This window comes from Hemisphaericaspora subhashii (assembly GCF_019202705.1).
Source record: "Hemisphaericaspora subhashii strain CBS 10753 chromosome Unknown scaffold82, whole genome shotgun sequence".
NCBI classification, from domain to species: Eukaryota; Fungi; Ascomycota; class Pichiomycetes; order Serinales; family Debaryomycetaceae; genus Hemisphaericaspora; species Hemisphaericaspora subhashii.
In genome coordinates, this window is record NW_026057218.1 from 43,826 (window position 1) to 66,549 (window position 22,724).

Below are 22,724 nucleotides of genomic sequence, written 5' to 3' on the forward strand. Positions count from 1 at the left end.
AATTTTCATTCTCTCTTTATGTAACATATACTCTCTTTCTGTTAAAAGACAAACTATAGACATATCCAATAATGACAGATAATAATCCAGATGGTGGTATGTCATTAGACTCCATGATCTTAGACGATAAATTATCTAAAATCAGATCACAAATAAATTCAAAATTAGACAATCAAAAACATTTATCAATAATTTTATCAGCAGTTGAAGAAAATATTGAAGAACAACATAATGATAAAACTCCTACTGCATACTTTGTTTCATTCTTATCATTATTAGATCAATGTATTAAAGAAGATTCAATTATTGATAATACTTTAGCTACCACCACTGCATATTTCTTAGATCTTGTGTTTCCATTCACCCCAAAACCCTTACTTAAAGAGAATTTTAATCAAATTTTAGCAAAGTTGGCATATCCATTAACTCATCCTTCCGCAGAAGCTCCCTTAATTAGGTCCACTATTGGTGCATTAGAAAGCTTATTATTAGCCCAAGACCACAAACAATGGAGTGCTGGTGGAAGTATCTCCCCCAAAAGGGCTTTTTTGGGATTGGTTGAATTATCCTTCGATCCAAGACCAAAAGTCAGAAAGAGAGCCCAGGAATCAGTTAGTAATATCTTATGCAACCCACCAGCATCACCACTGCCTGTGCATGTTGCTTCTGGATTAGCTGCTGAAGTTGCTTTGAATAAATTATCCCAATTATTACAAGATGCATCCACCCAGAAGAAGAAAAACACTAATAAAGAATTAAATTCCCAGATTATTCATTGCTTACAATTGATTACCACTATTACGTCGGCCAATTCATGGCCGGTGGGAGAGATTGAACCACTTTGTGATATCTTATTAGAAATTTCTAAGACTTCGGATCAATATCTTGTCCTGTCTGCATTTAGAGCATTTGAAGGGTTGTTTAAATCAATGACAAATATTATTGATGTTGAAAAGTTTGCTAGAGTGTTGAATGTTATTTTTGATTTAAAACCTTCAATTAATGATAATCATTTGGCTGCATCTTGGTTAGCAGTGATTGCGAAGGCGTTGGAAAGTTTTTCGGTATTGTCGACACAAGAATGTTTGAGGAAGTTTGGAACGATCTTGCCTGTGGTTGGATCATTCTTGGGTTCGGATTCGAAGGATATTTATATTTCCGCTTCTCAATGTTTGATTGCGATTATTACTCAATGTATCCCTGACAACTATTTATTAAACCCAACTCCCGAAAATGGAATCACTGGGGACATCTACGAATTAATGGACGAAACAATTACTTTTATTTCCGAAATGATCGAAAATGAATTCTTCTCAATTAAATACCAACATGCCACCAAACAAATCTTGGAATTCACAACTGCCACGATTTTGAAATTAAGAACTAGGGCCAATCCTGATTTTCTTGCGGTTTTAGAAACAGTTGGTGCTTGGAGAACTAATGAAACTGACAATTTCCCTCATAATAAAGAAGCAGAAGATTTAATTGCTGCTTGTATTTCAACCATGGGTCCACAAGTTGTTTTAAGTATCTTGCCGTTGAATTTAACTGGTGGTGGTAATGGTAGTGGTAGAGCATGGTTATTGCCGATTTTGAGGGATAATGTAAGATTTGCCGATTTACAATATTACAAAACTGAAATCTTACCAATTGTCGAATTTTTTGAACAGAGTATTGAAAAATCAGGAAATAAGGAATCAATGAATGTAAAGATTTTCCAAACTATTATTGATCAAATTTGGTCCTTACTCCCCCATTTCTGTGATTTACCAAAAGATTTAATCACCGCCTTTGATGATGAATTTGCCGCTAGGTTGTCTGATTTGATGTATGCCAAGGTTGAATTACGTGGGACTATATGTCATGCATTAAGATTATTAGCAGAATCTAATATTGTTTATTCCGAAGGAGCAATGAATGATGATTTATTAATGTTGCAAGAATTCCCAATTGCAGAATCTGAGAAGAATTTGGAATATTTACAATCGAAAACTTCTAATATCTTGAGTGTTTTGTTTAATGTGTTTTCATCCACATTACCTGAATCAAGAGGGTTTGTATTAGAAACTATTGATGTTTATTTACAAATTGCACCAAAGGATGAATTGGCAGGTACTTTTGATAAAGTCTGTGGATTATTGAGAAATGCCATGGATGAAGAAGCCAAACAAGCACCACAACAACAACAGCAACAAAAGAATAAGAACGAGACTCCAAAGCTTAGTATCACCATGATGGATTTAATTGTCGCCATGGCCAAATTTGTCCCTGAAACCAGTCATAATGCATTATTCGCCATCTTTTCTACCACTGTTGTCATGAAGGATAATGCATTATTACAGAAACGTGCCTATAGATTAATTTCCAAGCTTGCCGAAACCGTGCAAGGAAAACAATCAATCTTAAGATTTATTGGCGATATCGAAACCGTCCTCCTTCAAACCACCGAAATCACTCATAATTCAGCCCGTGCTTCAAGATTACAATCCATTACTTTGATTCTTGACTTATTACCAACAACAGACCTCTACTTCATTCCGGCAATCTTACAAGAAATAATCCTCGCCACCAAGGATGTCAATGAAAAATCTCGTCAATTATCATATCAAATATTGATTCAAATGGGACATAAGATGATTGCTGGTGGGATTGTCCAAAACTCAAGAGTACCAGGATTTGACCCAACCACTCCTGATTCCGTGGCTAATTTATCGGAATATTTCACAATGGTGAGTGCTGGTTTGGCTGCTCAGACTCCCCATATGATTTCAGCATGTATAACTGCTATATCATGTTTGGTATTTGAATTTAAGGATGTTTTGGCGGTGGATACTTTATTGGAAATTTCTCAAACTGTTGAATTATTCTTGACTCATAATTCAAGAGAGATTGCTAAAGCTGCAATTGGATTTGTAAAAGTTGAAGTATTATGTTTACCCGAAGAAATGGTTAGGACCAATTTACTGGAAATGTTGAACAAATTGATGAAATGGTCTCATGAACATAAAGGGCATTTTAAATCTAAGGTTAAACATATTTTGGAAAGATTGATTAGAAAATTTGGTATTGAGGCTGTGGAAGAGAATATTCCTGAAGATGATAAGAAATTGATTGCAAATATTAGAAAGACAAGAAATAGACTCAAGAAGAAACAAGAAGAAGCTGCCACCGCTGGTACTACCTCATCTACAACTGATTCATCTCAACAACAACCAGCTAAATTTGTCTCAGCTTATGAACAAGCATTATATGATTCTGATTCAGATGAAGAAGATGTTGAGATCTATGACGAAGATAAGCTTCGTTCTAAAGCATCTCAATTCATTCTTGAATCTGGGGATGAGCCATTGAATCTTTTGGATAGAAATGCATTAGCTCATATTTCATCTTCAAAACCAAAGAAATTCACCAAGTCAGACCTTACTTCTAAGAAAGCTGAATTTAAGACTAAGAATGGGAAACTTGTGTTTAATGAGAATGCTGAAGATGAAGATTTGTTAGCTAATAAAGGATCAGGTATTGATGCTTATTTGGATGCTGTTAAACAAGCTCCTGTTAGAGGACAAAGAAATAAATTGAAATTTAAGAAACAAAAGAATGATGATAAAGAAGATTGGTCTGATGATGAAGAAGAGCAACCAAAGAAGAAGAGCTTTGATAGGAGAAGTGGTAGTAAGAGTGCTATTGGTAAAGGCAGTAATAGAGTATCTAAACCTAAACAAAAATTTAAAGCTAAAAAGAAGCTTTAATAAATTGATCCCCATAGTTTATAAATAATTTGTATATTAGAAATTAGTTTAATAAGAAAATAAGACATTTGTGTTAAGACATACGTTGTGCTTTTGCGACAAACAAACAAACCATAGACTCACTGTAAAAACACTTGATACAATTGAATGAAATGTAATTCCAATAGACTCTCCAAATTTTCCAAAGTTTCTTCTTATAATATCTTGTCTAATAATCTAATAGATCTTCTACCATTTGAATGATGATGGTTTTTACATGAGATCACGTGATCAAATTTATTTTCAAAATTTTTTTTTTAGTGCACTAAAATTTTCACCAATCATCTTCAACTTGACTAACCATTCATATATCAATTAACTATACATATTTAAAACACACTATGTCCAGTTGGGTTAAAGGAGCCAAAGTAGGTAAAGAAAATGTCAGAATCAGATTAGCCCGATTCGGAAGAGCCCATTCTCCAGTTTATAACATCGTGGTATCACCCAAATGTAAAGCTCGTGATTCCCTTCCAATTGAAGTAGTAGGTACATATAACCCAATAGCCATTCCTGGTCCATTAGGTAAGAAAGAAAACAAGAATGTTAAAGAAGTTGAATTGGATATTATGAGAGCCAAGTATTGGATGGGTGTGGGTGCCACCCCAACTGAAAAAGTTGCTTGGTTATTTAAGAAGGCAGGATTCTTGCATGAGGATTGGCCAAAGCCTAATAAATTTACCCAAGTAGTTAAGAAGCCTGTGGTGAATGATATTAAGTACGCCGAAGAAGAGAGGATTCAATTATATAGGCATAGAGATTAATGTTAGGTTCCCTTGTACATAGATGTAATAAAGAAAAAATTCATTTTTAAGTGTATATAAAAGCTATTCAATTTATAGTAGTTATTGATAAAGTAGCCTGCTATTTTTTGCTGCATTCAGTATCAACTCTGTCAACAGCTTCTATGGGTGCTTCTTTTTGACGTCTCCAAAATTTCCAACTATGCTGATGTTGTTGTTGTTGATGATGACGAGGAAGATTAAGATGACAATGATGGTAAAGGCCATCACGACGATTACCACGGCAATGATGGTGACGACGATGGAGATGATGGTGATGATCTTCTCCATTTCTTCGTTTGAATAATTCTTTAAATGGCCATCTAAACTTTGTTTTCTTAAACTCGGTGGAAGGACGTCTATCATCATAAGCTGGCTCGTCAAATAATTCAAGCACTGGAGTCTCTGAAGGATAGTTATAACATCTGTTCCCTTCATTTTCAAATTCATTAGCTGTCTCTAAATCAACACCAGGGTTCTTTAGCCATTTCTGAATGTCTTCTACTTTCGATTTATCTAAATTATTCTCATTGCCAGGATCATAATCCGCTTTTTTATAATCCTTAATATGAGAATTCTCAAGAACAGCAGTCTCCCTAACCTCCAGATCAGGAAATAACTCTCCAAAAATCTCACAATAATCTTCCTTGATTTGTTTATAACAAGACCATGCAGCCTCCTTATATGGACAATCTCTAATCGACTTAATAAAAGACAAATAAGATTCTTTAAACAATATCTTTGATTCTCCTTCTAATGGACCTTGGGTCTTGATCCAGTCTTTGAGGGTTATGGATAGGTCTGAGAAATACAAAGCACAATTCCCCACTTCTGTTCTGGTAGGAGCTTCACATAGCCAGGTTTCGATGAAGTGGAATAAGTCAACCATGGGTTCTGTAGTCGTTAGGATTATTCTTATGGCATGATTGACATATTTGTACTCTAACTTAGCCGCCCCACTACTACTACTTCCTACCATCATCATATCTTCATCGTAATCATCATTGATTCTCTTGATCAGGGACATCTTCACCCCATTAAGCACCTTCAACAACTCCGTAGTCGCAATTGGAGAAACTTCATTATAAGTCAATATTGAAAATTCATAAATCGTCTCAATAGCCCCATTCAACCTCCTCCAATCAATTTCGACATCCTTCAAGTCCTCAATCATGGGACAAATTAGATATTGGATAAGTTTATCCAAGCCATGATTGTCAAAATAATCCATTGCGTCTTTTACGATTTCGTACGTAGCGAGTTCTTCTGAGTTTCGCATTCTTTGTAATGACCCACTGACTTGTTCAAGGATGATGTAGGGATTGGTGGTAGAGATGGCATTGGGATAGCCACAATTGGTTATGGATACTAATTTTAGCAAATCTCGATGTATATTGGGTGGTTCATATGGCGGAAGGGTGGCTGGTTGGTTTGTGTTGGTAATTGTGAGGTCGGGATCATATGATGGACAGCTGGTGTTGTCGTTGAATGTTGACATGTTAGTAGTTTGTATGATTATTGTGTGTTTGGGGATGAGCGGTTAAATTGATTTTGGAACAAGTTTTTACAATTTTCGCAATCAAAACACAACACAAAAAAAATTAAAGCGAAGTTTCTTAAATATAAAAACGAACTTATAGATTTCTAAAACTGGTCTAATTTGCGCTTTGTGAATCAGTGAGATTAATAGAAATGGAAGATTACCCAAGCAAACAATGGAGGATTTGACCTACATTCATTGCAATTTTAGAAACTAGTTGTTAGGAGCTCTTCTATTAACAAGCAGAACCAATAGAAACGACAACCATCTTGTTAGTTTGTCACCAACAAAGTTTACCTTGAAATAAGCTCAAATAAATTGGAGTGACATAAATAATACTGCTCGTAATAAGAGAAAGTCTACACAGGCTAGTAATGATTCACCGGGAATTATGAAATGACATTAAAATTAACCAGCAATATGTAAAGCATATACGTTTTAAATAAATTATACAATCGGTTATTCGATAGCATCTTTAATAGTGGTATTTGCAGATAGCGGCAATCAAGAATAGGAACAAACTAATTGCGGTGACGCTTCCAAAACTTCCAATTGTGATGATGATGGTGATGCTCTTCGTTTCTTCGTTTGAATAATTCTTTAAGTGGATTTCTAAACTTTGAATTCTTCATCTCAATACAAGGAATATCCTCTTCCATACTAACAGTCTCACCAAGCAATGGAGTCTCGGAGGGATATCTAGAAAAACTTTCTCTTTCATCTTCAAACTCATTAGTTGTATCTAAAGCATCATCTTCATTAAACCCCATCTTCTTTATCCATTTCGGAATATCTTCTTCTTGTTTTGATTCGGGTAAATGATATCTATAATTATTCTTACTAGGATCATCCCCTTCTTTATAGACGTTAAAATCAGAATTATGAATAACAGTAGTCTGCATAACCTCCAGATCATCAACTAGTCCCCCAAAAATCTCACAATAATCTTTCTTGATTTGTTTATACGAAAACCATTGAAGTACTTTAAATGAACAATCCCTAATTGTTTTAATGAAAAACAAGTAAGATTCCTTAATCAGCGAATTAGCTTCTTCATCTAATGGACCCTGGGTCTCGATCGATTTCTTGAGGTTGATGGATAGATCTGAGAAATACAAAACACAATTCCCAACTTCGCTTCTGGTTGGAGCTTGACATAGCCAAGTTTCTACCAATTCGAATAATTGAGGTGACGGGTCTGCACGAGTCAAGATTATTCTAATTGCATTATTGGCATATTTATAGCCTATATGACCCGACCCACTACTACTCCCAACAATCATCTTCTCTTCATCTTTGTCAGTATTCGTTCGTTTGACTTTGGATAACACTATTGAATCTGAAAACTTCCTCAAATAGGGGAGATCTCCATTTCCACCACCATACACATTCCAACCATCATCATCATCATCATCATCATCATCATCAACAACAACATTAGTACTATCATTCTCAAACAGTTTCATCTTGACGCCGGCAAAAACCTTCAACAACTCCACAGTTGCCCTTGGACAAACCTCAACCCCCAACCCCGTCGAAGATTCATAAATGACCTCAATCACCCCAATTAACCTCTTCCAATCCCGCTCAACCTCCTTCATGTCCTCAATCATGGGACATATCAACTCAGTTATGAGGCTTTCAAATCCATGATTGGTGAAATAGTTTATGATACTCTGTTCGTGTTGTTTGTTATTGGACATGCTGGAGGCTCGTAATCTGCGTAATATCCCGCTTAGTTCTTCAAATAGCATAGAAGTGTCGGTGGTGGGATCAGAAATGGGATATCCGTCATTGGTTAGGGAGATTAGTTTGATGAAATCGTGATGGATTCGGGTTTCGAGTGTTTGATAGGGGAGGTAGTTGGTTGTCCAGGTGTGGGTGATTGTGAGGTTGGAGTCGTAAGAGGGGTAGTTGTTATATGTGGACATGTACAGTGATTGTGATAAGTTGGTAGATGGTGAGCGGTTAATTGTGTTTTGGAACAAATAATAATTTCAAATTTTTCGCAACCAAAACGAGAGCAAAATTATTAGAGACAATCTACAAAGTGAAGTGAGTTAATTACCAAGGAATTATATATGAATTAACATTGAACGAGTAAATATAAAGTATAAATATACGCTAATCAGTTTAATCGAATAAACCGAAACCCATGTCTTCATCAGATTCTTCAGCTTCTTCTTCAGCAGCTTCTTCAGCAGCTTCTTCAGCGGCAGCACCACCAGCGGCAGCTGGAGCAGCAGCAGCATAAGCATCTGGGTTAGCTAATCTATCCTTAACAGCTTCAGAACCTTCATAAGTATAGTCAGTGGCAATAGATAAAGCCAAGACGTTCTTGTAGTTGTTGATAATAGTGTGACCAACAGATGGTAAAGTTGGGTAACCAACAGCTAAAGAAATAGAAGCAATGGTGTTGATGGCAGAAACAAAGTGACTGATTAATTCATCATCAGTAATATCCAAAATAGAGGATGGGAAAACTTGTCCATTGTCATAAACTTGAACAACAGTCATACCATAAGTGAATGGAGAAATGTTCAACATGTTCAATAAAGTAGCTTCAGAAGGACCAACCTTAGCATCCTTTGCAACAACCTTAACATCAGAAACAATTTCAATAGTACCTCTAGCAATCTTGGTTGGAACACCTAAAGCTTGGAAGAAAGAAGTCTTACCTGGTTCCATACCAGTGTTACCAGCTGGGACCCAGACATCAGCTGGAGCAACGGCACCAGCTCTAGCTGGGGCAGCAACAACATTAGCGACAACAGTGTCTCTAATGGTCTTTAAATCACTGTTAGTGAAGATGAAACCAACATTACCTTTAACGAAAGGTAATAATTTTTCATATTCTGGTAAATCAGCTAAGAAACCTCTAATAGCTCTTCTAACCATGGTGTTCTTACCCATCAAGACAACAGCTTCACCTCTTAAGGCTTTTCTGATTTCATGCATTTGTTGAGAGGAGACATTGTCAACACCAACAACAAAGATGGATTTGAATTCTTCTAATAATTCTCTTAATTTGACAAAGTATTGAACTTTCTTTTCTCTAGTACCACCCATTTCGACTTATATTTAATATGTTATTGACGATAGGAATTTAATGGTCAAAGTATGATGTCCTTTAAAACATTGATATAACAAAGAAGTGAATGAGATTCAATTGAAAAATACTGCGAGACTGACTGAGGACAGAGCGATTGCGTGCAAGACTGAAAAAAATTTTCAGAATTGAAAAAAAAAATCGAGGAAGAAGCCCTAACTCATGGCACGTGACTAAATCATTCCCAAATTGGCTGCAAAAAAAGTGAGGCCTAACTGTCTTAAGACAAATAGATAGCGACACTATTTACTAAACTAATCAATAGCTATAGACAGAAGGGTTAATGAATGATTTCCAATTTAATATCATCAATTCTATAATTCTCCAATTGCGAAGCATGAATAAAATCTCTAATATTAAATCTACCTTGAAATCTTAATAATTCTAATTTCTTAATTCCTTGGGGAACTTTCCAATCATTTTCAATCCTTATCCCAGGACATCTTAAGTATAGCGTTTTTAAGTTAGACGGTAATTGATGTCTGCCATCTAATCTAAATATTCCATTTGTATCGAATGAATTTGGATATCGATACACCATTACTCTTGATTCTTCATCGATATTATTCGGATGGAATCTATTACTGAAATATAAATCCACTAATGAATTGGGGAATTCAGTATTGAAGAAAGTATAATAAAATATCTTGCCAAATAATCCAGTTATCTTTAGAGATCTTAAACACACAAACTCATTATTTGTTCTAAAATCATCAAATCGTTCAATTTCACAATTAATTAAATTTAATGAAACAACTTTCCGGGGAAATATGAAATATCCCATATCCTTAAATTTCCCATTTATGATCTGTAAATATTCCACATTCTTACAATTCGTCATATTCAAATATGTTGAAATCGGTAATGCATTCCTAATCTCCAAATGAGTAACACTATCGGGCATAATCAATTCGAAATTATTCCGATGTCTAAACGCAAGACTCGTCAAAGAAACATATCTCAACCCAGGAGGCAAATCCCCACTATTGAAATATATAAACTCATCCAGACTTAAACTAACCAATCCACACAATCTCAGGAAAAAACTCCTTGGGTCTTGGATTCTCCCGGTGGGGATTTCTAGATGTTTCAAATGGGGTGTGAAATAAATATCATCACAATAATATTGCCCAGAGTCATAGATATACAGTTGTGTATTTATATTATAAGGAAATGATTGGATTTGTTTTATTTTGAGCCTGTCTTCTTCTGATAATTGAATCCCATCTCGACGTTCACATATCCGAATACTCCCCACCCTCGTTAAGATCTCATCATGAAAACTACTCAATAGAATTAAATCGTCTAGTGAATCGAACGATATTTCTTTGGGAATAAATCCGGGATTTAAGTGCAAGAATTGGATTAGTTTATATACCGATCCAAATATGGCATATCTCTCCAGTGGAGGATTGAAAGGAGTATCCCACCCTTTTTGGTCATTATTATTCATCATACTAAGGTCGAGATTATCTTGAACACTTATTCTGCGATAGAACGTGGAGAAGGCGTATGGACTTATCCAAGTTTTTAGTTGGAGGAGATCATATAGGATATGGCGAGGGATGAGGTCTGTTATTGCTTGGAGAACCTCATGAGGTAGCGATTGAAGAGTTATTAGTGTCATTGGAGACGCGTATACATAGATAAGAGAGAGAGAGATGAAAGATATGTTGAATTATTTTAAATTGATGAGTTAATATTAAAAAACTCAATTTCGTGATCATAATCGTCATTACATCCTAAAACGGTAGTCTTATACATGTATGGCAACCCCTTAAACTTTTTTATATGGGGAACGGAAGAGATGGAGATGACATGATTTATTTATTTTTTAGTTAAATCTATTCTTGACACCGTTAAAAGAATATTTTTTATGCACATGCACAATTATGCGCTTTGATTTCTTCTTATTCTAGAAATCGAACAACCAACCAACAAGATCTACAATACAACAATCCTGATATTAACTCTGGTTATATCAACACAACCCTTTTATTTACAAAAACAATACGAGCAGATCTACAAATTTATTTATGTGTGATTTAAAATAAACTTTAAAACCTTAATTAATTTTAGTCCTTTATTTTAGATATTGCCGATAAGAAAGTTTAATTTACATATACACACATTAAACGCAATTCTCCATTAAACACACATGAAAATAAAATAGTCTATATTCACTAACTATATAACAAATCCAAACTAACCAAATCCTTTATGTTCATAATCAGAACTTATGAATGCATTCTTCAAATATTCATCCCAAACAGCTTGTAATTTACGCAGATCCTCACCATCATCCTTATTATCCTTCCCATTTTTCTTCCCATTCTTTTTCTTTCCCTTCTTTTGTAACTCTTCCATATCCAGCTTCTTATTCACTTCTTTGACGGGCTTACCCAACTTTCTGCCAAACTTAATCCATTCATCCACAATTAAAGAGTTCAACCCATATAATGAATCATCAGTCGCATACTCAATCTCATATCCAAACTTCTTCTTCCCGGCATTAATATTCTCTAAATCGAGATAATATTGGACATATCTTTCCGGAGTGAAGGTTTGATTAGTAAAACCAGGACCAACAGGTAAGTCAGCTGGTTTAGGTAATGGGAAGGTCTTATCTCGTTTCTTAGCAAGGATGGAAAACACACTTTCATCAGCATTATACGATATAGATTCGGGCTCTTCAGGCTCGATATCATATTTATCAAATGAATTCATCATTTCTTCAACCCCAAGGAAAAATTTATCCCAAGGTTCAAACCTCACTGCGGATAATTGATCAGCTAGATTAGTGATATTATACTCCCAAACTCGAATTCCGGGGTTGAAAGTGGGTATAACACTCGCAGCCACATGCGCGACCGAATATCGTTCTGAAAGGTTTCCGGATTTCTTCTTGCCCTTGATGGTGGCGTAGAGTTCTTCTCGGAGAGTTTCCATATATGCGACTTTGTTGGCGGGGATTCCTCCTTGAACTCTGAAGAAATCTTCGTCAAATCTTTCATCCAAAACTCGATAAATATTTAAATCTTCAAGTGGGTGGGTTATATCATCTTCGTCATCGCTGTCGCTATCTGATTCGATGAATAATGAATCTATTTCGTCAAATGATTTGACATCGGTTTGTAATGATTTCTTGATAGATTTCCAAGCAGCAACAGAATCCAAAGGAATAAAATGATCAATATTCATATGTCCATATACCCCACCAATAATAACATCTCTATATTCATGAGTCCATACAATATATTTTCGTAAACAAGAAACATCAAAATTTTTTTCATTAGGTGGAACATGTCCACTTAACCATACTTTCATATTTCTTGCTCTCATTTCTTTTAAAACCACACCTAACCATTCAAATAATTTATATCCTGGTTGTTTCCTTTTATCACAGTTATCAACCAATGGATTAGATTGGAACAAATATAAGGTATTTATAGATAATACCGCCAATTGATTCGGAATCACTTCTTGAAAAAAATAAGCCCCACGCCCAAAAGTATGCATTTGAACAGGTGGGATAAACTTTTGCCAAATTCGATATAATTCTCTAGTTTGTAAAGTGGGCCCCGGGGAGAATAAATTATGAGGAAATACATCATTATTACCCAAAGAAGGAATTACTCCAGTTTCTAATACTGGTTCATCTGAATGTCTAAAAGCATCATACATTAAATCACTTACTTGTTGATTCATATCAAATATTTGTTGTTCAGATCTTGGGTAATTACGATCATTATCATGACGCATATTATCTCCTGTCCAAATTATAAAATCAATCTTGTCTTTTAGATGGTCACTTATCCATTTTATAGTATCATTCATTAATATCATAGGAGCATCACATCCCAAGATTGCATCTCCATATTTCCCTGCTGTTCCTTTACCTCCATGACATAATTTATCAGTAGATGAACCTGGTATATAGTATGGATCTGGATGAATGTCTGTTATGTGTAAGAATCGTCCATGGATTATTTGTTCACCTTTTCCATTGGTGATTATTTTGATTTGTGGTTTTGGCGTAAGACCTAATTGTTTAATTTCATCCTGTTGAGTTTGATTTAATGTAATTGTTTCAATTGATAAATAAGGTGAAATAGCCGTCGAAGGAGGAGTGAAATAGGATAGATAATAAATAGTGTAATACCTTATTGGGAGTAGTATTAATAATAACAAGAATGCCCAACTAATTGTTCTTAAGAATGGTGATGATTTACATTGAGTTTTAATATCATGTTTTTCATTCATTGTTGATGACTATAAAGTTTAACCTCGTATATAACTTAGTAACCAGAAAGAATAAGTAATTTATTAATTTAAAATAGAATTTTTAAAATGCAACAAAAATAATTGATTTATGATGATATTTTTATATTTCTATAGACGTGGTGTTGTTGTAATGTGCAATGTTGGTATATTATGTGTCTGTATAGTATGAGTAGTAATAATGCTTCCTATCAAACAATGAAACTCATCATCAATTTTCAAAACTACTAAACAATTTCTTACAACCAAAAAAAGAAAGGTAATCAGTATTGGTTATTTTGTGCATGGGTACACTACCATACAATTCCAGTTTCACACGTGCCTTCAAATTTTCAATTTCTTTTCTGTATAAGCCGCATGTGTCAACTATGCATTAAAAGATTAAACCTTTCAAGATCATCTATAATAATTAAAGGATGGTCTATAACCAATCTATCAACTTAGCTGATATAGAGAAACTATTGAAACAGTAACCAAGTGTTGCCCAACAGACTTAGAAGTTGAAGTAATAAGTTACTTTCCTTAGAAATTGGTTCCCGTTCTAGTTTACAATGAATTGACTCTTCATTGCAGAACCAAGCAGGATAATATTCTTCAAAAGAAATATTCTAAGAACTCAATATAGATTTGAAAGCAACTCTCCTCGTAGTTTAGAATATACTAGGAGAAGGAAAGCACTAGTCGCAAATTACTTTTAGACAACCCATGGAGTTTGAACAAATTAGTTTTGAAGAGTTTCAGAGCGACGTTGCAGTGAATACTTAATGTTCAGAAAGCTACAATTAGAACTCGCTATAAATGCTCCTAAGAATTTCGAATCCTAAAATTACAATAGAATTATGCAAATATCTTAGATCATATGAATGGAGGCAAGATTGACTCCAATTTGCACTACCCACAAATTTGGCTGCTGATCTAGAACGTAGCGAAATATTGCTTTGCATTTCCTCCCATTGAATTTCACATCCATGACTCTGTCAATGACGTCAAGTACCAAACGATTAAAACTGAAGAATGATAACAGAAATAGCGCTCAGTGTTTGTTTTTGGTCTTTGAGATGATAGCTCCGAAAATTTTAAAAATGAAACTGCGCACCCCAATGTCTGACCCCAAGGAGTTATATCCCCACTGAGTAGATATTTTCCATCCTCAAGGTTTCAAATGACCACAAACGATTGCTTGTGACATAATTCCTTATTCGTTTCTGTAACTCAATGAGAACAAGGAACTTCAATTGTCGGTGCATGTCGTGTATCATTTCGCATTCAAGATCCTTGAACTTAGATGATTTCTTTCTTTCCCTTTTGGGATTCAAAGCATCCAAAAGAGCCGTCCTTTAGGGATTGTAAATATTTTGCACATATGCGAATCTTCTATGTGCATGAGAACTCTTGTTTTTTTCTGTAAACCCAGTGATAGTTTAAGCAGAATCAAAGAGTGACGTCTCCTATTGTGATACCCTTTGATCCTATTAAAACAATCGCTGTACTTACCGATGGACGAATAAGTTCTCAGCAGCAACAATGTTGAGAATAACATCCATACCGAATAGTGACATAACAAGTATGACCTATGGTTTTGAAACGCAATTTTGGGGTTAAAATTCAAGAATGTTCTTTCAGATGGGAGCTTAATTCGGCGGAATTTTTTTATTTTTATCAAAAGAGGATCTGGGCCACGGTTGAATTCACTGCAAGATATCCGTTTGCCCCGTTGAGTCAACTTCTTAAAAAATAGAAATTAGACGAATATTCGAGACCGATGGATAATAATAACTTGTTCTTTGGTGAGTTGTATTTAAGAAATTTATTATTGGATGCAAGAAGCGTTAAAAATATTTGTTATTGGAAACTTAAGAGCAATGCATACACCGCATTTGAAAGTTGACGAAGTTTGCATAGAACTAAAAAATTATTAAATCCCAACAAATCTATGAATGTAATTCCCAGTCATTATGTCACATAAATTGTTGTTGGCTAATTACTACAAACAAATAGTGACGTTCTGCTTAAACTGACCTTTAAAATTTACGAGAAAATAGCTCGTGGCAAATGAACCCTGAAAATATCGAGAGAAAATAAAAATACTAAAAAATAAAATTAGTATTTTCTTTTGATTCGACAAAGTGGCACGGTTTATTTTTTACACAGAGCCTCATTTTAGACAATAAAAGAACAAATTGAGTTCGTTAAAACTGGACAAGCGAAGAACAATAGGTCTTTTGTTTCAGAGAAGAACTTCCGTCTACGCTGTTAGAAGCGCCAAATTATTTGTAGCTACTTCTTCGATTGAAAATTTCCATACCAACATAGCTAGTGTTTTCGATACGAATTCCAAGCTATGTTCAAATTATCTTGGCAGTAAATATGCATGTATTCACCCTGAAAGTTATGCAAAATGTTGATAAAATATCATTCAGGTTCCAAAATATTTTTCATTGTTAAACATTTCTGGCGAAGCTATCAATGGTGCAAACCCCGAACTAAAGCTAATAATTTCCTTCTAGAACTACTCCATTGATATAGTTCTTGGAATGTAGTGCCAGTAGACAATAGCAAGTCTCATAACCATATTTCTATGTCTGGAAATGCTCATATAACACACCACAGCAAGATCTACTCAGATCCTGAATCTTTTTCAACCGCAGACTGCCTCATGTGGCATTACAAATACATGCTATCCGATTGACGATCAAGATGAAAAGCGCCGTACTGCTGAAAAAATATCCAAGCACTCTCCAAACAATTCGGGTATTCAACGGGATATGATACATGAGATCCCACGAACTTCTTGGATAATAACCGAGAGTCATCCAAATTTGCTCTCTATGCACCCTTTAAGTTAAAACCTGATGATGTATTACATTACCAATTGAAACTAGGAAGTTCTTACTTCAACCTCGCCTCGCCTTTTATTGAATAAGGAAGAGAGACAATTGCCCAGTGTATCACATTACTAAAACGAGGTTCGCCTTATTATAGCTATTCAACAGACCAAGAATAGAAGAAATTAGAGGGAAAGTCTTGGCAGGAAATATCTGGATGAAGATTTTACAATTGATAACAAAATATTTTTTAAAATCGGAAAATAAAATATTTTTTCGAATCCGAACAATGGTTGCTTTTGAATTTTTCTTTACAAATTTGCAGCCTCACAAATTCTGACGAACCAAGCCCGAGGTTATTTACTTACAGATACACGAAGTTCCGGTAAGTAACATACGAGATTTACAAACCCATTATCCAGAAATATAGGCCCAGTTTGTGAAACAATAGGATGCAAAAGGGCTTGCTCAGTAAGCCATTGTTTTAATGGTTCTGCATAGTCGTCAACTTGCATGTTTATGTGTTCCATATGGTCGTCAATTTGCATACTACTGCAGATTGGTATAATCATCTACGTTTATTGAAACAAACCTAGACACAAAAAAGAAATCCACTCTGTTTAAGTATTTATAAAGAGGAGGTGATTCCCCGTAAAAGAGCTTGATGAAGAATGTAGGTTCACCATATCAAGTATACAACTATGTTTTCGAAAAGTTTTGCCATACTTTATTTATTTTCCTTGGTAATTTCTCAAGAAGTGACTGGAATTTTCACAAGATTCAATTCTTTGGAATGGAAACCTGCTGCTGATTACCCATTTCAAGGTCCTCGTTATCCAAACTGGATTGCTGACTTATCCTGGATGATTGATGGTTCTAAAGTTACCAAAGGGGACACCTTTACCTTGCACATGCCCTGTGTTTTTAAATTCACAACCAGTGATTCGGAAGTCAATTTGAATGTTAGTGGAAAGACATACGCTACTTGTTCCTTTGCCCCTGGTGATGTTGTCGTTGATTATTCTGAATTGAAATGTGTGGTTTCAGACTCTGTCGGTCCTTCAACGTATGCATATGGTACTGTCCATTTCCCCTTCTCATTCAATGTTGGTGGCTCTGGTTTAACAACTGACTTAAATTGTGCTCCAATTTTCCATGAGGGTGTTAACACTGTTTCCTTTTACGATGGCGACAATGAGCTTTCCACAGACGTCAAATTTGTAGGTGGTGCATCTACGGACCCAACTGTTATTGTTCGGGAAAATAGACTTATCCCATCATTAAATACAGAACAACATTATTTATTAGCTGGAGAATGTGCTAATGGATATCAAAGTGCAACCATTGGGTTTTCGGTCTTGAAAGATGGCGTTAGACTTGATTGTGATTCCATGCACTCGCTTATTACTGACAAGTTGAATGACTGGTACTTCCCTGAATCTGCAACTCAAATCCCTAACCAAGTGAGTTGCTCTTCGAATTTATTAACGGTTACCTTTGCAAATATCCCAAGTGGTTTTACCCCATTTGCTGACGTATTTATGAGAATAAATCCAGGTATTCTGAATCAAATCAAATACATCAATCAATATCAATGTGTAGGCAGCAGCCATGTCACCGACAATCTGAAAACAGTCACTTGGAGTCCATATGTAAATGATTCCCCCGGTGCTAATGGTCAAGAAGTTATCGTCACTACTCAAACCTGGACTGGACTGACGACCCACGTGACGACATTACCCTATACCACAGGTACAGGAACCATCACCATTGAGGTGAATGTTCCAATCCCAACCGTCACCACTACTACCACGTGTGATTGTCCTGCTGCTACAAGTACTTTTACTGCTACTCCTGGCGACACTGCAACTGTGATTGAATATATCCCTGAAGTAACTACCGAAGAAGACGTTTCCAGCACAGAAGACGGAGCATCTTCCACAACATCCGACGAAGAAGTTTGTACCACAGAAGAGGAAGAAGCACCTACAACATCCGATGAAGAGTTGTCCAGCACAGAAGAGGAAGGATCATCTACAACATCTGAAGAAGAGATTTTCACCACAGAAGAGGAAGAATCGTCAACATCTGATGAAGAAGTTTCCAGCACAGAAGACGAAGAATCATTCACAACATCCGATGAAGAGACTACTGGCACAGGAGATGAGGAATCAGCAACTACAATCGATGCAGAAGTGAGTACCTGCGAAGAACCATTGGAAACATCATCTGATGTGGTTGGGTCCACCATTACAGGTACCGAAGACGAATCTGCATCAGATATTGAAGATTCAACAAGTATTGAACCTCAAGAATCATCGGATACTGCTGTATTTACGACAAGTACTGACGAACCATGTACTAAATTTGAGACATCTTCTGACGTCGAGGAACCATATATCGTGGAAGAATCTTCTTCGTCATTATGCCATTCAACAACCATTGAGATTGAAACTTCTTCAGATTTGGAAGAGACTACATCTGCTATTGAGTCTTTGAATACATCATCGAATGAGGAACCATTCACGCCTAAAACAACCGAAGTATCTGTATTATCAGAATCAACTACTCATCCAGTTGAAGAATCATCTAGTGGTATCGGACATGAAGGAGAGTCATCTACTACATTTTTCGAGGAGTCATCAAGTATCAAGATTGGGTCTTCGAAAAGTCAAACGTTTTCCACGAATATCAGCGAATCATCTAGTATTCAAGAATCATTCCCTCCAGCTGATGAAGAATCATCAACGATTGAAACTTCAACCGCTTCCACCCAATACATTACGACAACAATCATCGATGGTAGAACAACTACTGTGACAGTGTCGGAAGCAACCACTATAACAGCTGATGACGACGAGAGTTTAAGTACACTCAGCGGCCCTGCTAATACCATCCCAGTACATACTTCAACTGAGCCCAGAGCCAACCAAAGTTCAGGAATTGCTTCCAATGGTAGGGTAAGCACCTTCGACACGACTTTTATCTCCACAACAAAGGTTGGTTCAACTGACGCAGATGACTCAGCTACTGCTCGTGTTACAAGTCGTTCCAATGAACCTAGTCAATGGACTACAGGCTCAGCACTGGTTCCAAATCCCCCAGAAACCTTCCTTGGATCTGCTTCTTCTTTAACTTTGTCAGCAATGTTGGTCATTTTTATTGAAATAATTGCTACTTTGATATTATAGTTTTAAAACTTAGATTTGAGCAAAATATTGCTTTTTTATATAGTTTCTATGTTAGTTATTTTGTTTAGTCTAATCGATAAATCTTAATTCTGAGTCAGATCTGATGTGAAGACCTTTAAAGTTCTTCAAAGTTCCTTGGAAAGTTAGCTGGAAATTTTAAAGCACGCCTTCAACTGAAGAGGAATGAAACGCTTTTCACAATAATAAAGAATACCAAAAGTTAGACTACCTACTATATAGTGGGAACTTTCAAAAATTAGAGTATGGAATCGATGAAAAGATAAGAACCCGGTTCCTATTCAGAAGTGCAAGTATATAAAGAATAGAGATAAAATAAAAGACAGCAAGTTTTCAATATATCTATTTTGACCCCATAACTCTATTTGCACTTAGTAATAGTAAAATAGATACCTAACCAGAGTCGTTTCATGAAAATAATAATTAAAGTATGTGTTGTAGTAAAGTTTTGTTAACATGTAATTTTATGAAAGATTTGGAAAAAAATCCCAAACGAAAAGAGTTGCAAAAAATTTGCAACCCCAAAATGCCATTTTCGCCAAATCAGTGGAATTTTCCACCACACTACCAAATGAATGCATTACATATATATATGAACACTATTCGCCCGAGAGATCTTGTTTATATCTGTACGTTCAGTGGCAGTTCATGCAGAATCCAGTAGCGACGTCTCCTATCGTGATACCATTTGATCTTATTTAAAGCAATTACTGTATGCACCGATGGAAAATAAGTTCTCAACAGCAATAATGTTGCAAATACTAGCCATGCCGAATAGCGACATGACAGATATGATTTATGGTTTCGAAGCTCAATTTAAACAATGATACTGGGTCATTCAGAGAAGCCAAGATTCAAGGATGTGTTCAGGTCGGAGTTTAACCTGGTGGAAGCTTTTTTTGTTCATTAATCTTTTGTACCGGTTATAAATTAAGCTTTTATATTATCACCTTCTGATATTGATGATATGTTGAAATATGTATATTGGCAGGATCTGTCTACTCTCACTTTATTTTTTTTGACATAATAGGCGTGTGTTAAACTACGAATAACTTCGCTTTTTTTTTTATAGCATGGGCCAAAATCAACAAAGTATTTAAAAAACCTGCTTTCTTAGTTAGATTAAGAAAGAAAACGAGCATACGCGTGGTTGTCATGGTGATATGTTATATTAATCAGGCTATACAAGGCAGGTGATTACATAATGCGGATAGACCGTTGATAGGCGTAAAGAAGGTTGGGGAGGGTATGTTGGAAAAGGTGTAATCTAATGGCTTTTCGCAGTCAAGCAAATATGAGAATAAAAATAAAAATAAATGTGAAAAAAAAAATTTTATTATAGAAAAAAAAAGGTTTCTTGAACAATAGAAAAAAATTAGATGAGTATACTGTTGCACGAGATAATCCAAGGTCTGAATATCCTGCTCTCGTCGACCCATGGATTAACGGGGAAGTAATCCAGACTCTCCGAGATCCGTTTATAAAATAAATGTGATCATATTAATTCCATTAGAAAATAAACTTGGTCATATTAAATCACTGGTACGTATTTAATATATGATAAAATATACTAACATAACATTACTTTAATATAAACAACATAAGATATAAGATATATGACATACCATAAATACTACAATATAAGATATAAGAATATGAACAGTAAACGCTGAATAAGATGAACATAGTAAACAGAATAACTGAAATATATGAATAACTAATACGAGAAAAAGGAAAGTGAATATATATAGAAAAGAAACAAGATTATGTAAAAAAAAAAAAAATAATATTATGAACAAGTCATGGACTTGATGAGACGCGATCACAGATCATACAATATTGAGAAAAGACGTGATCATAGATCACTTACATGGCCATAGACCAAACGGATGAAAGATGATGTCGGCATAGCCCGACAGCCCGAGCATAGCTCACAGACAAATATAAATAGTCCACTTCAAACTAAATATATCTCTTTATACAACTAACCAAAAATACATAATATACTTTATTACACTAAGTATAACTTATTAACCAACTTAACTATTAATAACTATTCATCACAAAATGAATAGACAACAACAAACACAAAACCAAGAAACTGCCTCAAGAGAGCCCAACCTTCAACATATACGAGATGGTGAGATAATGCGTTTTGGATGACTGGGTTTACGAAAACCATTATTAGATAAACCAGCATTGAAAAATATTTGTTATTGGAAACTTACTAAAAAATCAATACGTCAGGCTTCATCCACTGTGGCAACGGCTCGCCCGGAGCTAGATTTTGGGGGTGGGGAGACCATCCTTATCCCACGACAAATGCTTTACCCGTTTCTTTGTTAGCTTTTAGAGGAGTGTATGCAAGTATTAATAAACAGTGCTATCCATCCGCTGTTATAAAAATGCGAGGGCTTGATTTGGAAGCTGACGAAATTCATGAACTGAACTAAAGCTAGATCTATTAAATCTATGAATGTAATTTCTACTCATTACTTCACGTAATGATGAATAAGTGGCTAATTACTTGAATAAAACAATGACCTTTTGCATATGGCGAACTTCAAAATTTAAGCGAAAATAGTCTGTGGCAAATGAACCCTGAAAACGTTTTCTGAAAGAATAAAAATGTAAATAAGATATTTTGGTAGATAAAATGGGCCGGCTTATTTTTTATACACGAGCCTTATTTCAGACAATCATAGAACTACTTAAGTTCTCCTAAATTGGACAACCGAAGTGCCCTAGGTCTTTTGTTTCAGAGACAAACTTTAGTTCGTTGTAGTGAGTGTCAAATTATTTGCAGCTACATATTGTATTGAAATTTCCATACCGTCGTAGCTAGTATGTTTAGTCCGAAGCTATGTTCATTTTATCTTGTCAGGAAAATTATGGAGCCAACATGCATGTGCTCGCCCTGATAATCATGCAAAAGTGTTGATGATCTATATTATTTGAGGCAATACTTGCATTGTATTTTGGTGATACTTATATTATTTTTTTAAAAATTTATTTTTTTTTATCTATTTTATAGCTAAGGTATATTATTATCATTTGAATATTATTTTTTATTGTTACTCCAGTCACCTCACACGGGCCACTACTGCTTTCGCATTATCAAGATGTAAACAGCCGCCCGCAAAACAATATCGAAGCATTTTTGGAATAGGAATACCACGAGATTTTAAGC

The 22,724-nt window shown here is 35.3% G+C and overlaps 8 protein-coding genes across 8 annotated transcripts; 3 read left to right on the forward strand and 5 right to left on the reverse strand. All coding sequences in view use genetic code 12, as the record gives it.

Annotated features, from left to right (window-relative positions):
* Positions 1-71: 71 nt before the first annotated feature.
* Positions 72-3,749, forward strand: J8A68_001475 (mRNA-binding protein; the record flags this gene model as incomplete). Its single annotated transcript, XM_049405131.1, has 1 exon — positions 72-3,749. The coding sequence occupies one exon, from the start codon at positions 72-74 to the stop codon at positions 3,747-3,749; it is 3,678 nt and encodes a 1,225-aa protein (XP_049265242.1).
* Positions 3,750-4,129: 380 nt separating this feature from the next.
* On the forward strand, positions 4,130-4,552 carry J8A68_001476 (mitochondrial 37S ribosomal protein bS16m; the record flags this gene model as incomplete). Its single annotated transcript, XM_049405132.1, has 1 exon — positions 4,130-4,552. The coding sequence occupies one exon, from the start codon at positions 4,130-4,132 to the stop codon at positions 4,550-4,552; it is 423 nt and encodes a 140-aa protein (XP_049265243.1).
* A 100-nt stretch (positions 4,553-4,652) lies between these two features.
* J8A68_001477 (uncharacterized protein) lies at positions 4,653-6,068 on the reverse strand (the record flags this gene model as incomplete). The annotated part of the gene is made up of 1 exon (XM_049405134.1): positions 4,653-6,068. The coding sequence occupies one exon, from the start codon at positions 6,066-6,068 to the stop codon at positions 4,653-4,655; it is 1,416 nt and encodes a 471-aa protein (XP_049265244.1).
* Positions 6,069-6,631: 563 nt separating this feature from the next.
* J8A68_001478 (uncharacterized protein) lies at positions 6,632-8,041 on the reverse strand (the record flags this gene model as incomplete). Its single annotated transcript, XM_049405135.1, has 1 exon — positions 6,632-8,041. The coding sequence occupies one exon, from the start codon at positions 8,039-8,041 to the stop codon at positions 6,632-6,634; it is 1,410 nt and encodes a 469-aa protein (XP_049265245.1).
* A 202-nt stretch (positions 8,042-8,243) lies between these two features.
* RPP0 (60S ribosomal protein uL10) lies at positions 8,244-9,179 on the reverse strand (the record flags this gene model as incomplete). Its single annotated transcript, XM_049405136.1, has 1 exon — positions 8,244-9,179. The coding sequence occupies one exon, from the start codon at positions 9,177-9,179 to the stop codon at positions 8,244-8,246; it is 936 nt and encodes a 311-aa protein (XP_049265246.1).
* Positions 9,180-9,499: 320 nt separating this feature from the next.
* On the reverse strand, positions 9,500-10,675 carry J8A68_001480 (uncharacterized protein; the record flags this gene model as incomplete). Its single annotated transcript, XM_049405137.1, has 1 exon — positions 9,500-10,675. The coding sequence occupies one exon, from the start codon at positions 10,673-10,675 to the stop codon at positions 9,500-9,502; it is 1,176 nt and encodes a 391-aa protein (XP_049265247.1).
* Positions 10,676-11,424: 749 nt separating this feature from the next.
* On the reverse strand, positions 11,425-13,482 carry PHM5 (endopolyphosphatase; the record flags this gene model as incomplete). The annotated part of the gene is made up of 1 exon (XM_049405138.1): positions 11,425-13,482. One exon carries the CDS (start codon positions 13,480-13,482, stop codon positions 11,425-11,427), a length of 2,058 nt encoding a protein of 685 aa, XP_049265248.1.
* A 3,544-nt stretch (positions 13,483-17,026) lies between these two features.
* J8A68_001482 (uncharacterized protein) lies at positions 17,027-19,516 on the forward strand (the record flags this gene model as incomplete). Its single annotated transcript, XM_049405139.1, has 1 exon — positions 17,027-19,516. The coding sequence occupies one exon, from the start codon at positions 17,027-17,029 to the stop codon at positions 19,514-19,516; it is 2,490 nt and encodes an 829-aa protein (XP_049265249.1).
* Positions 19,517-22,724: the final 3,208 nt, after the last annotated feature.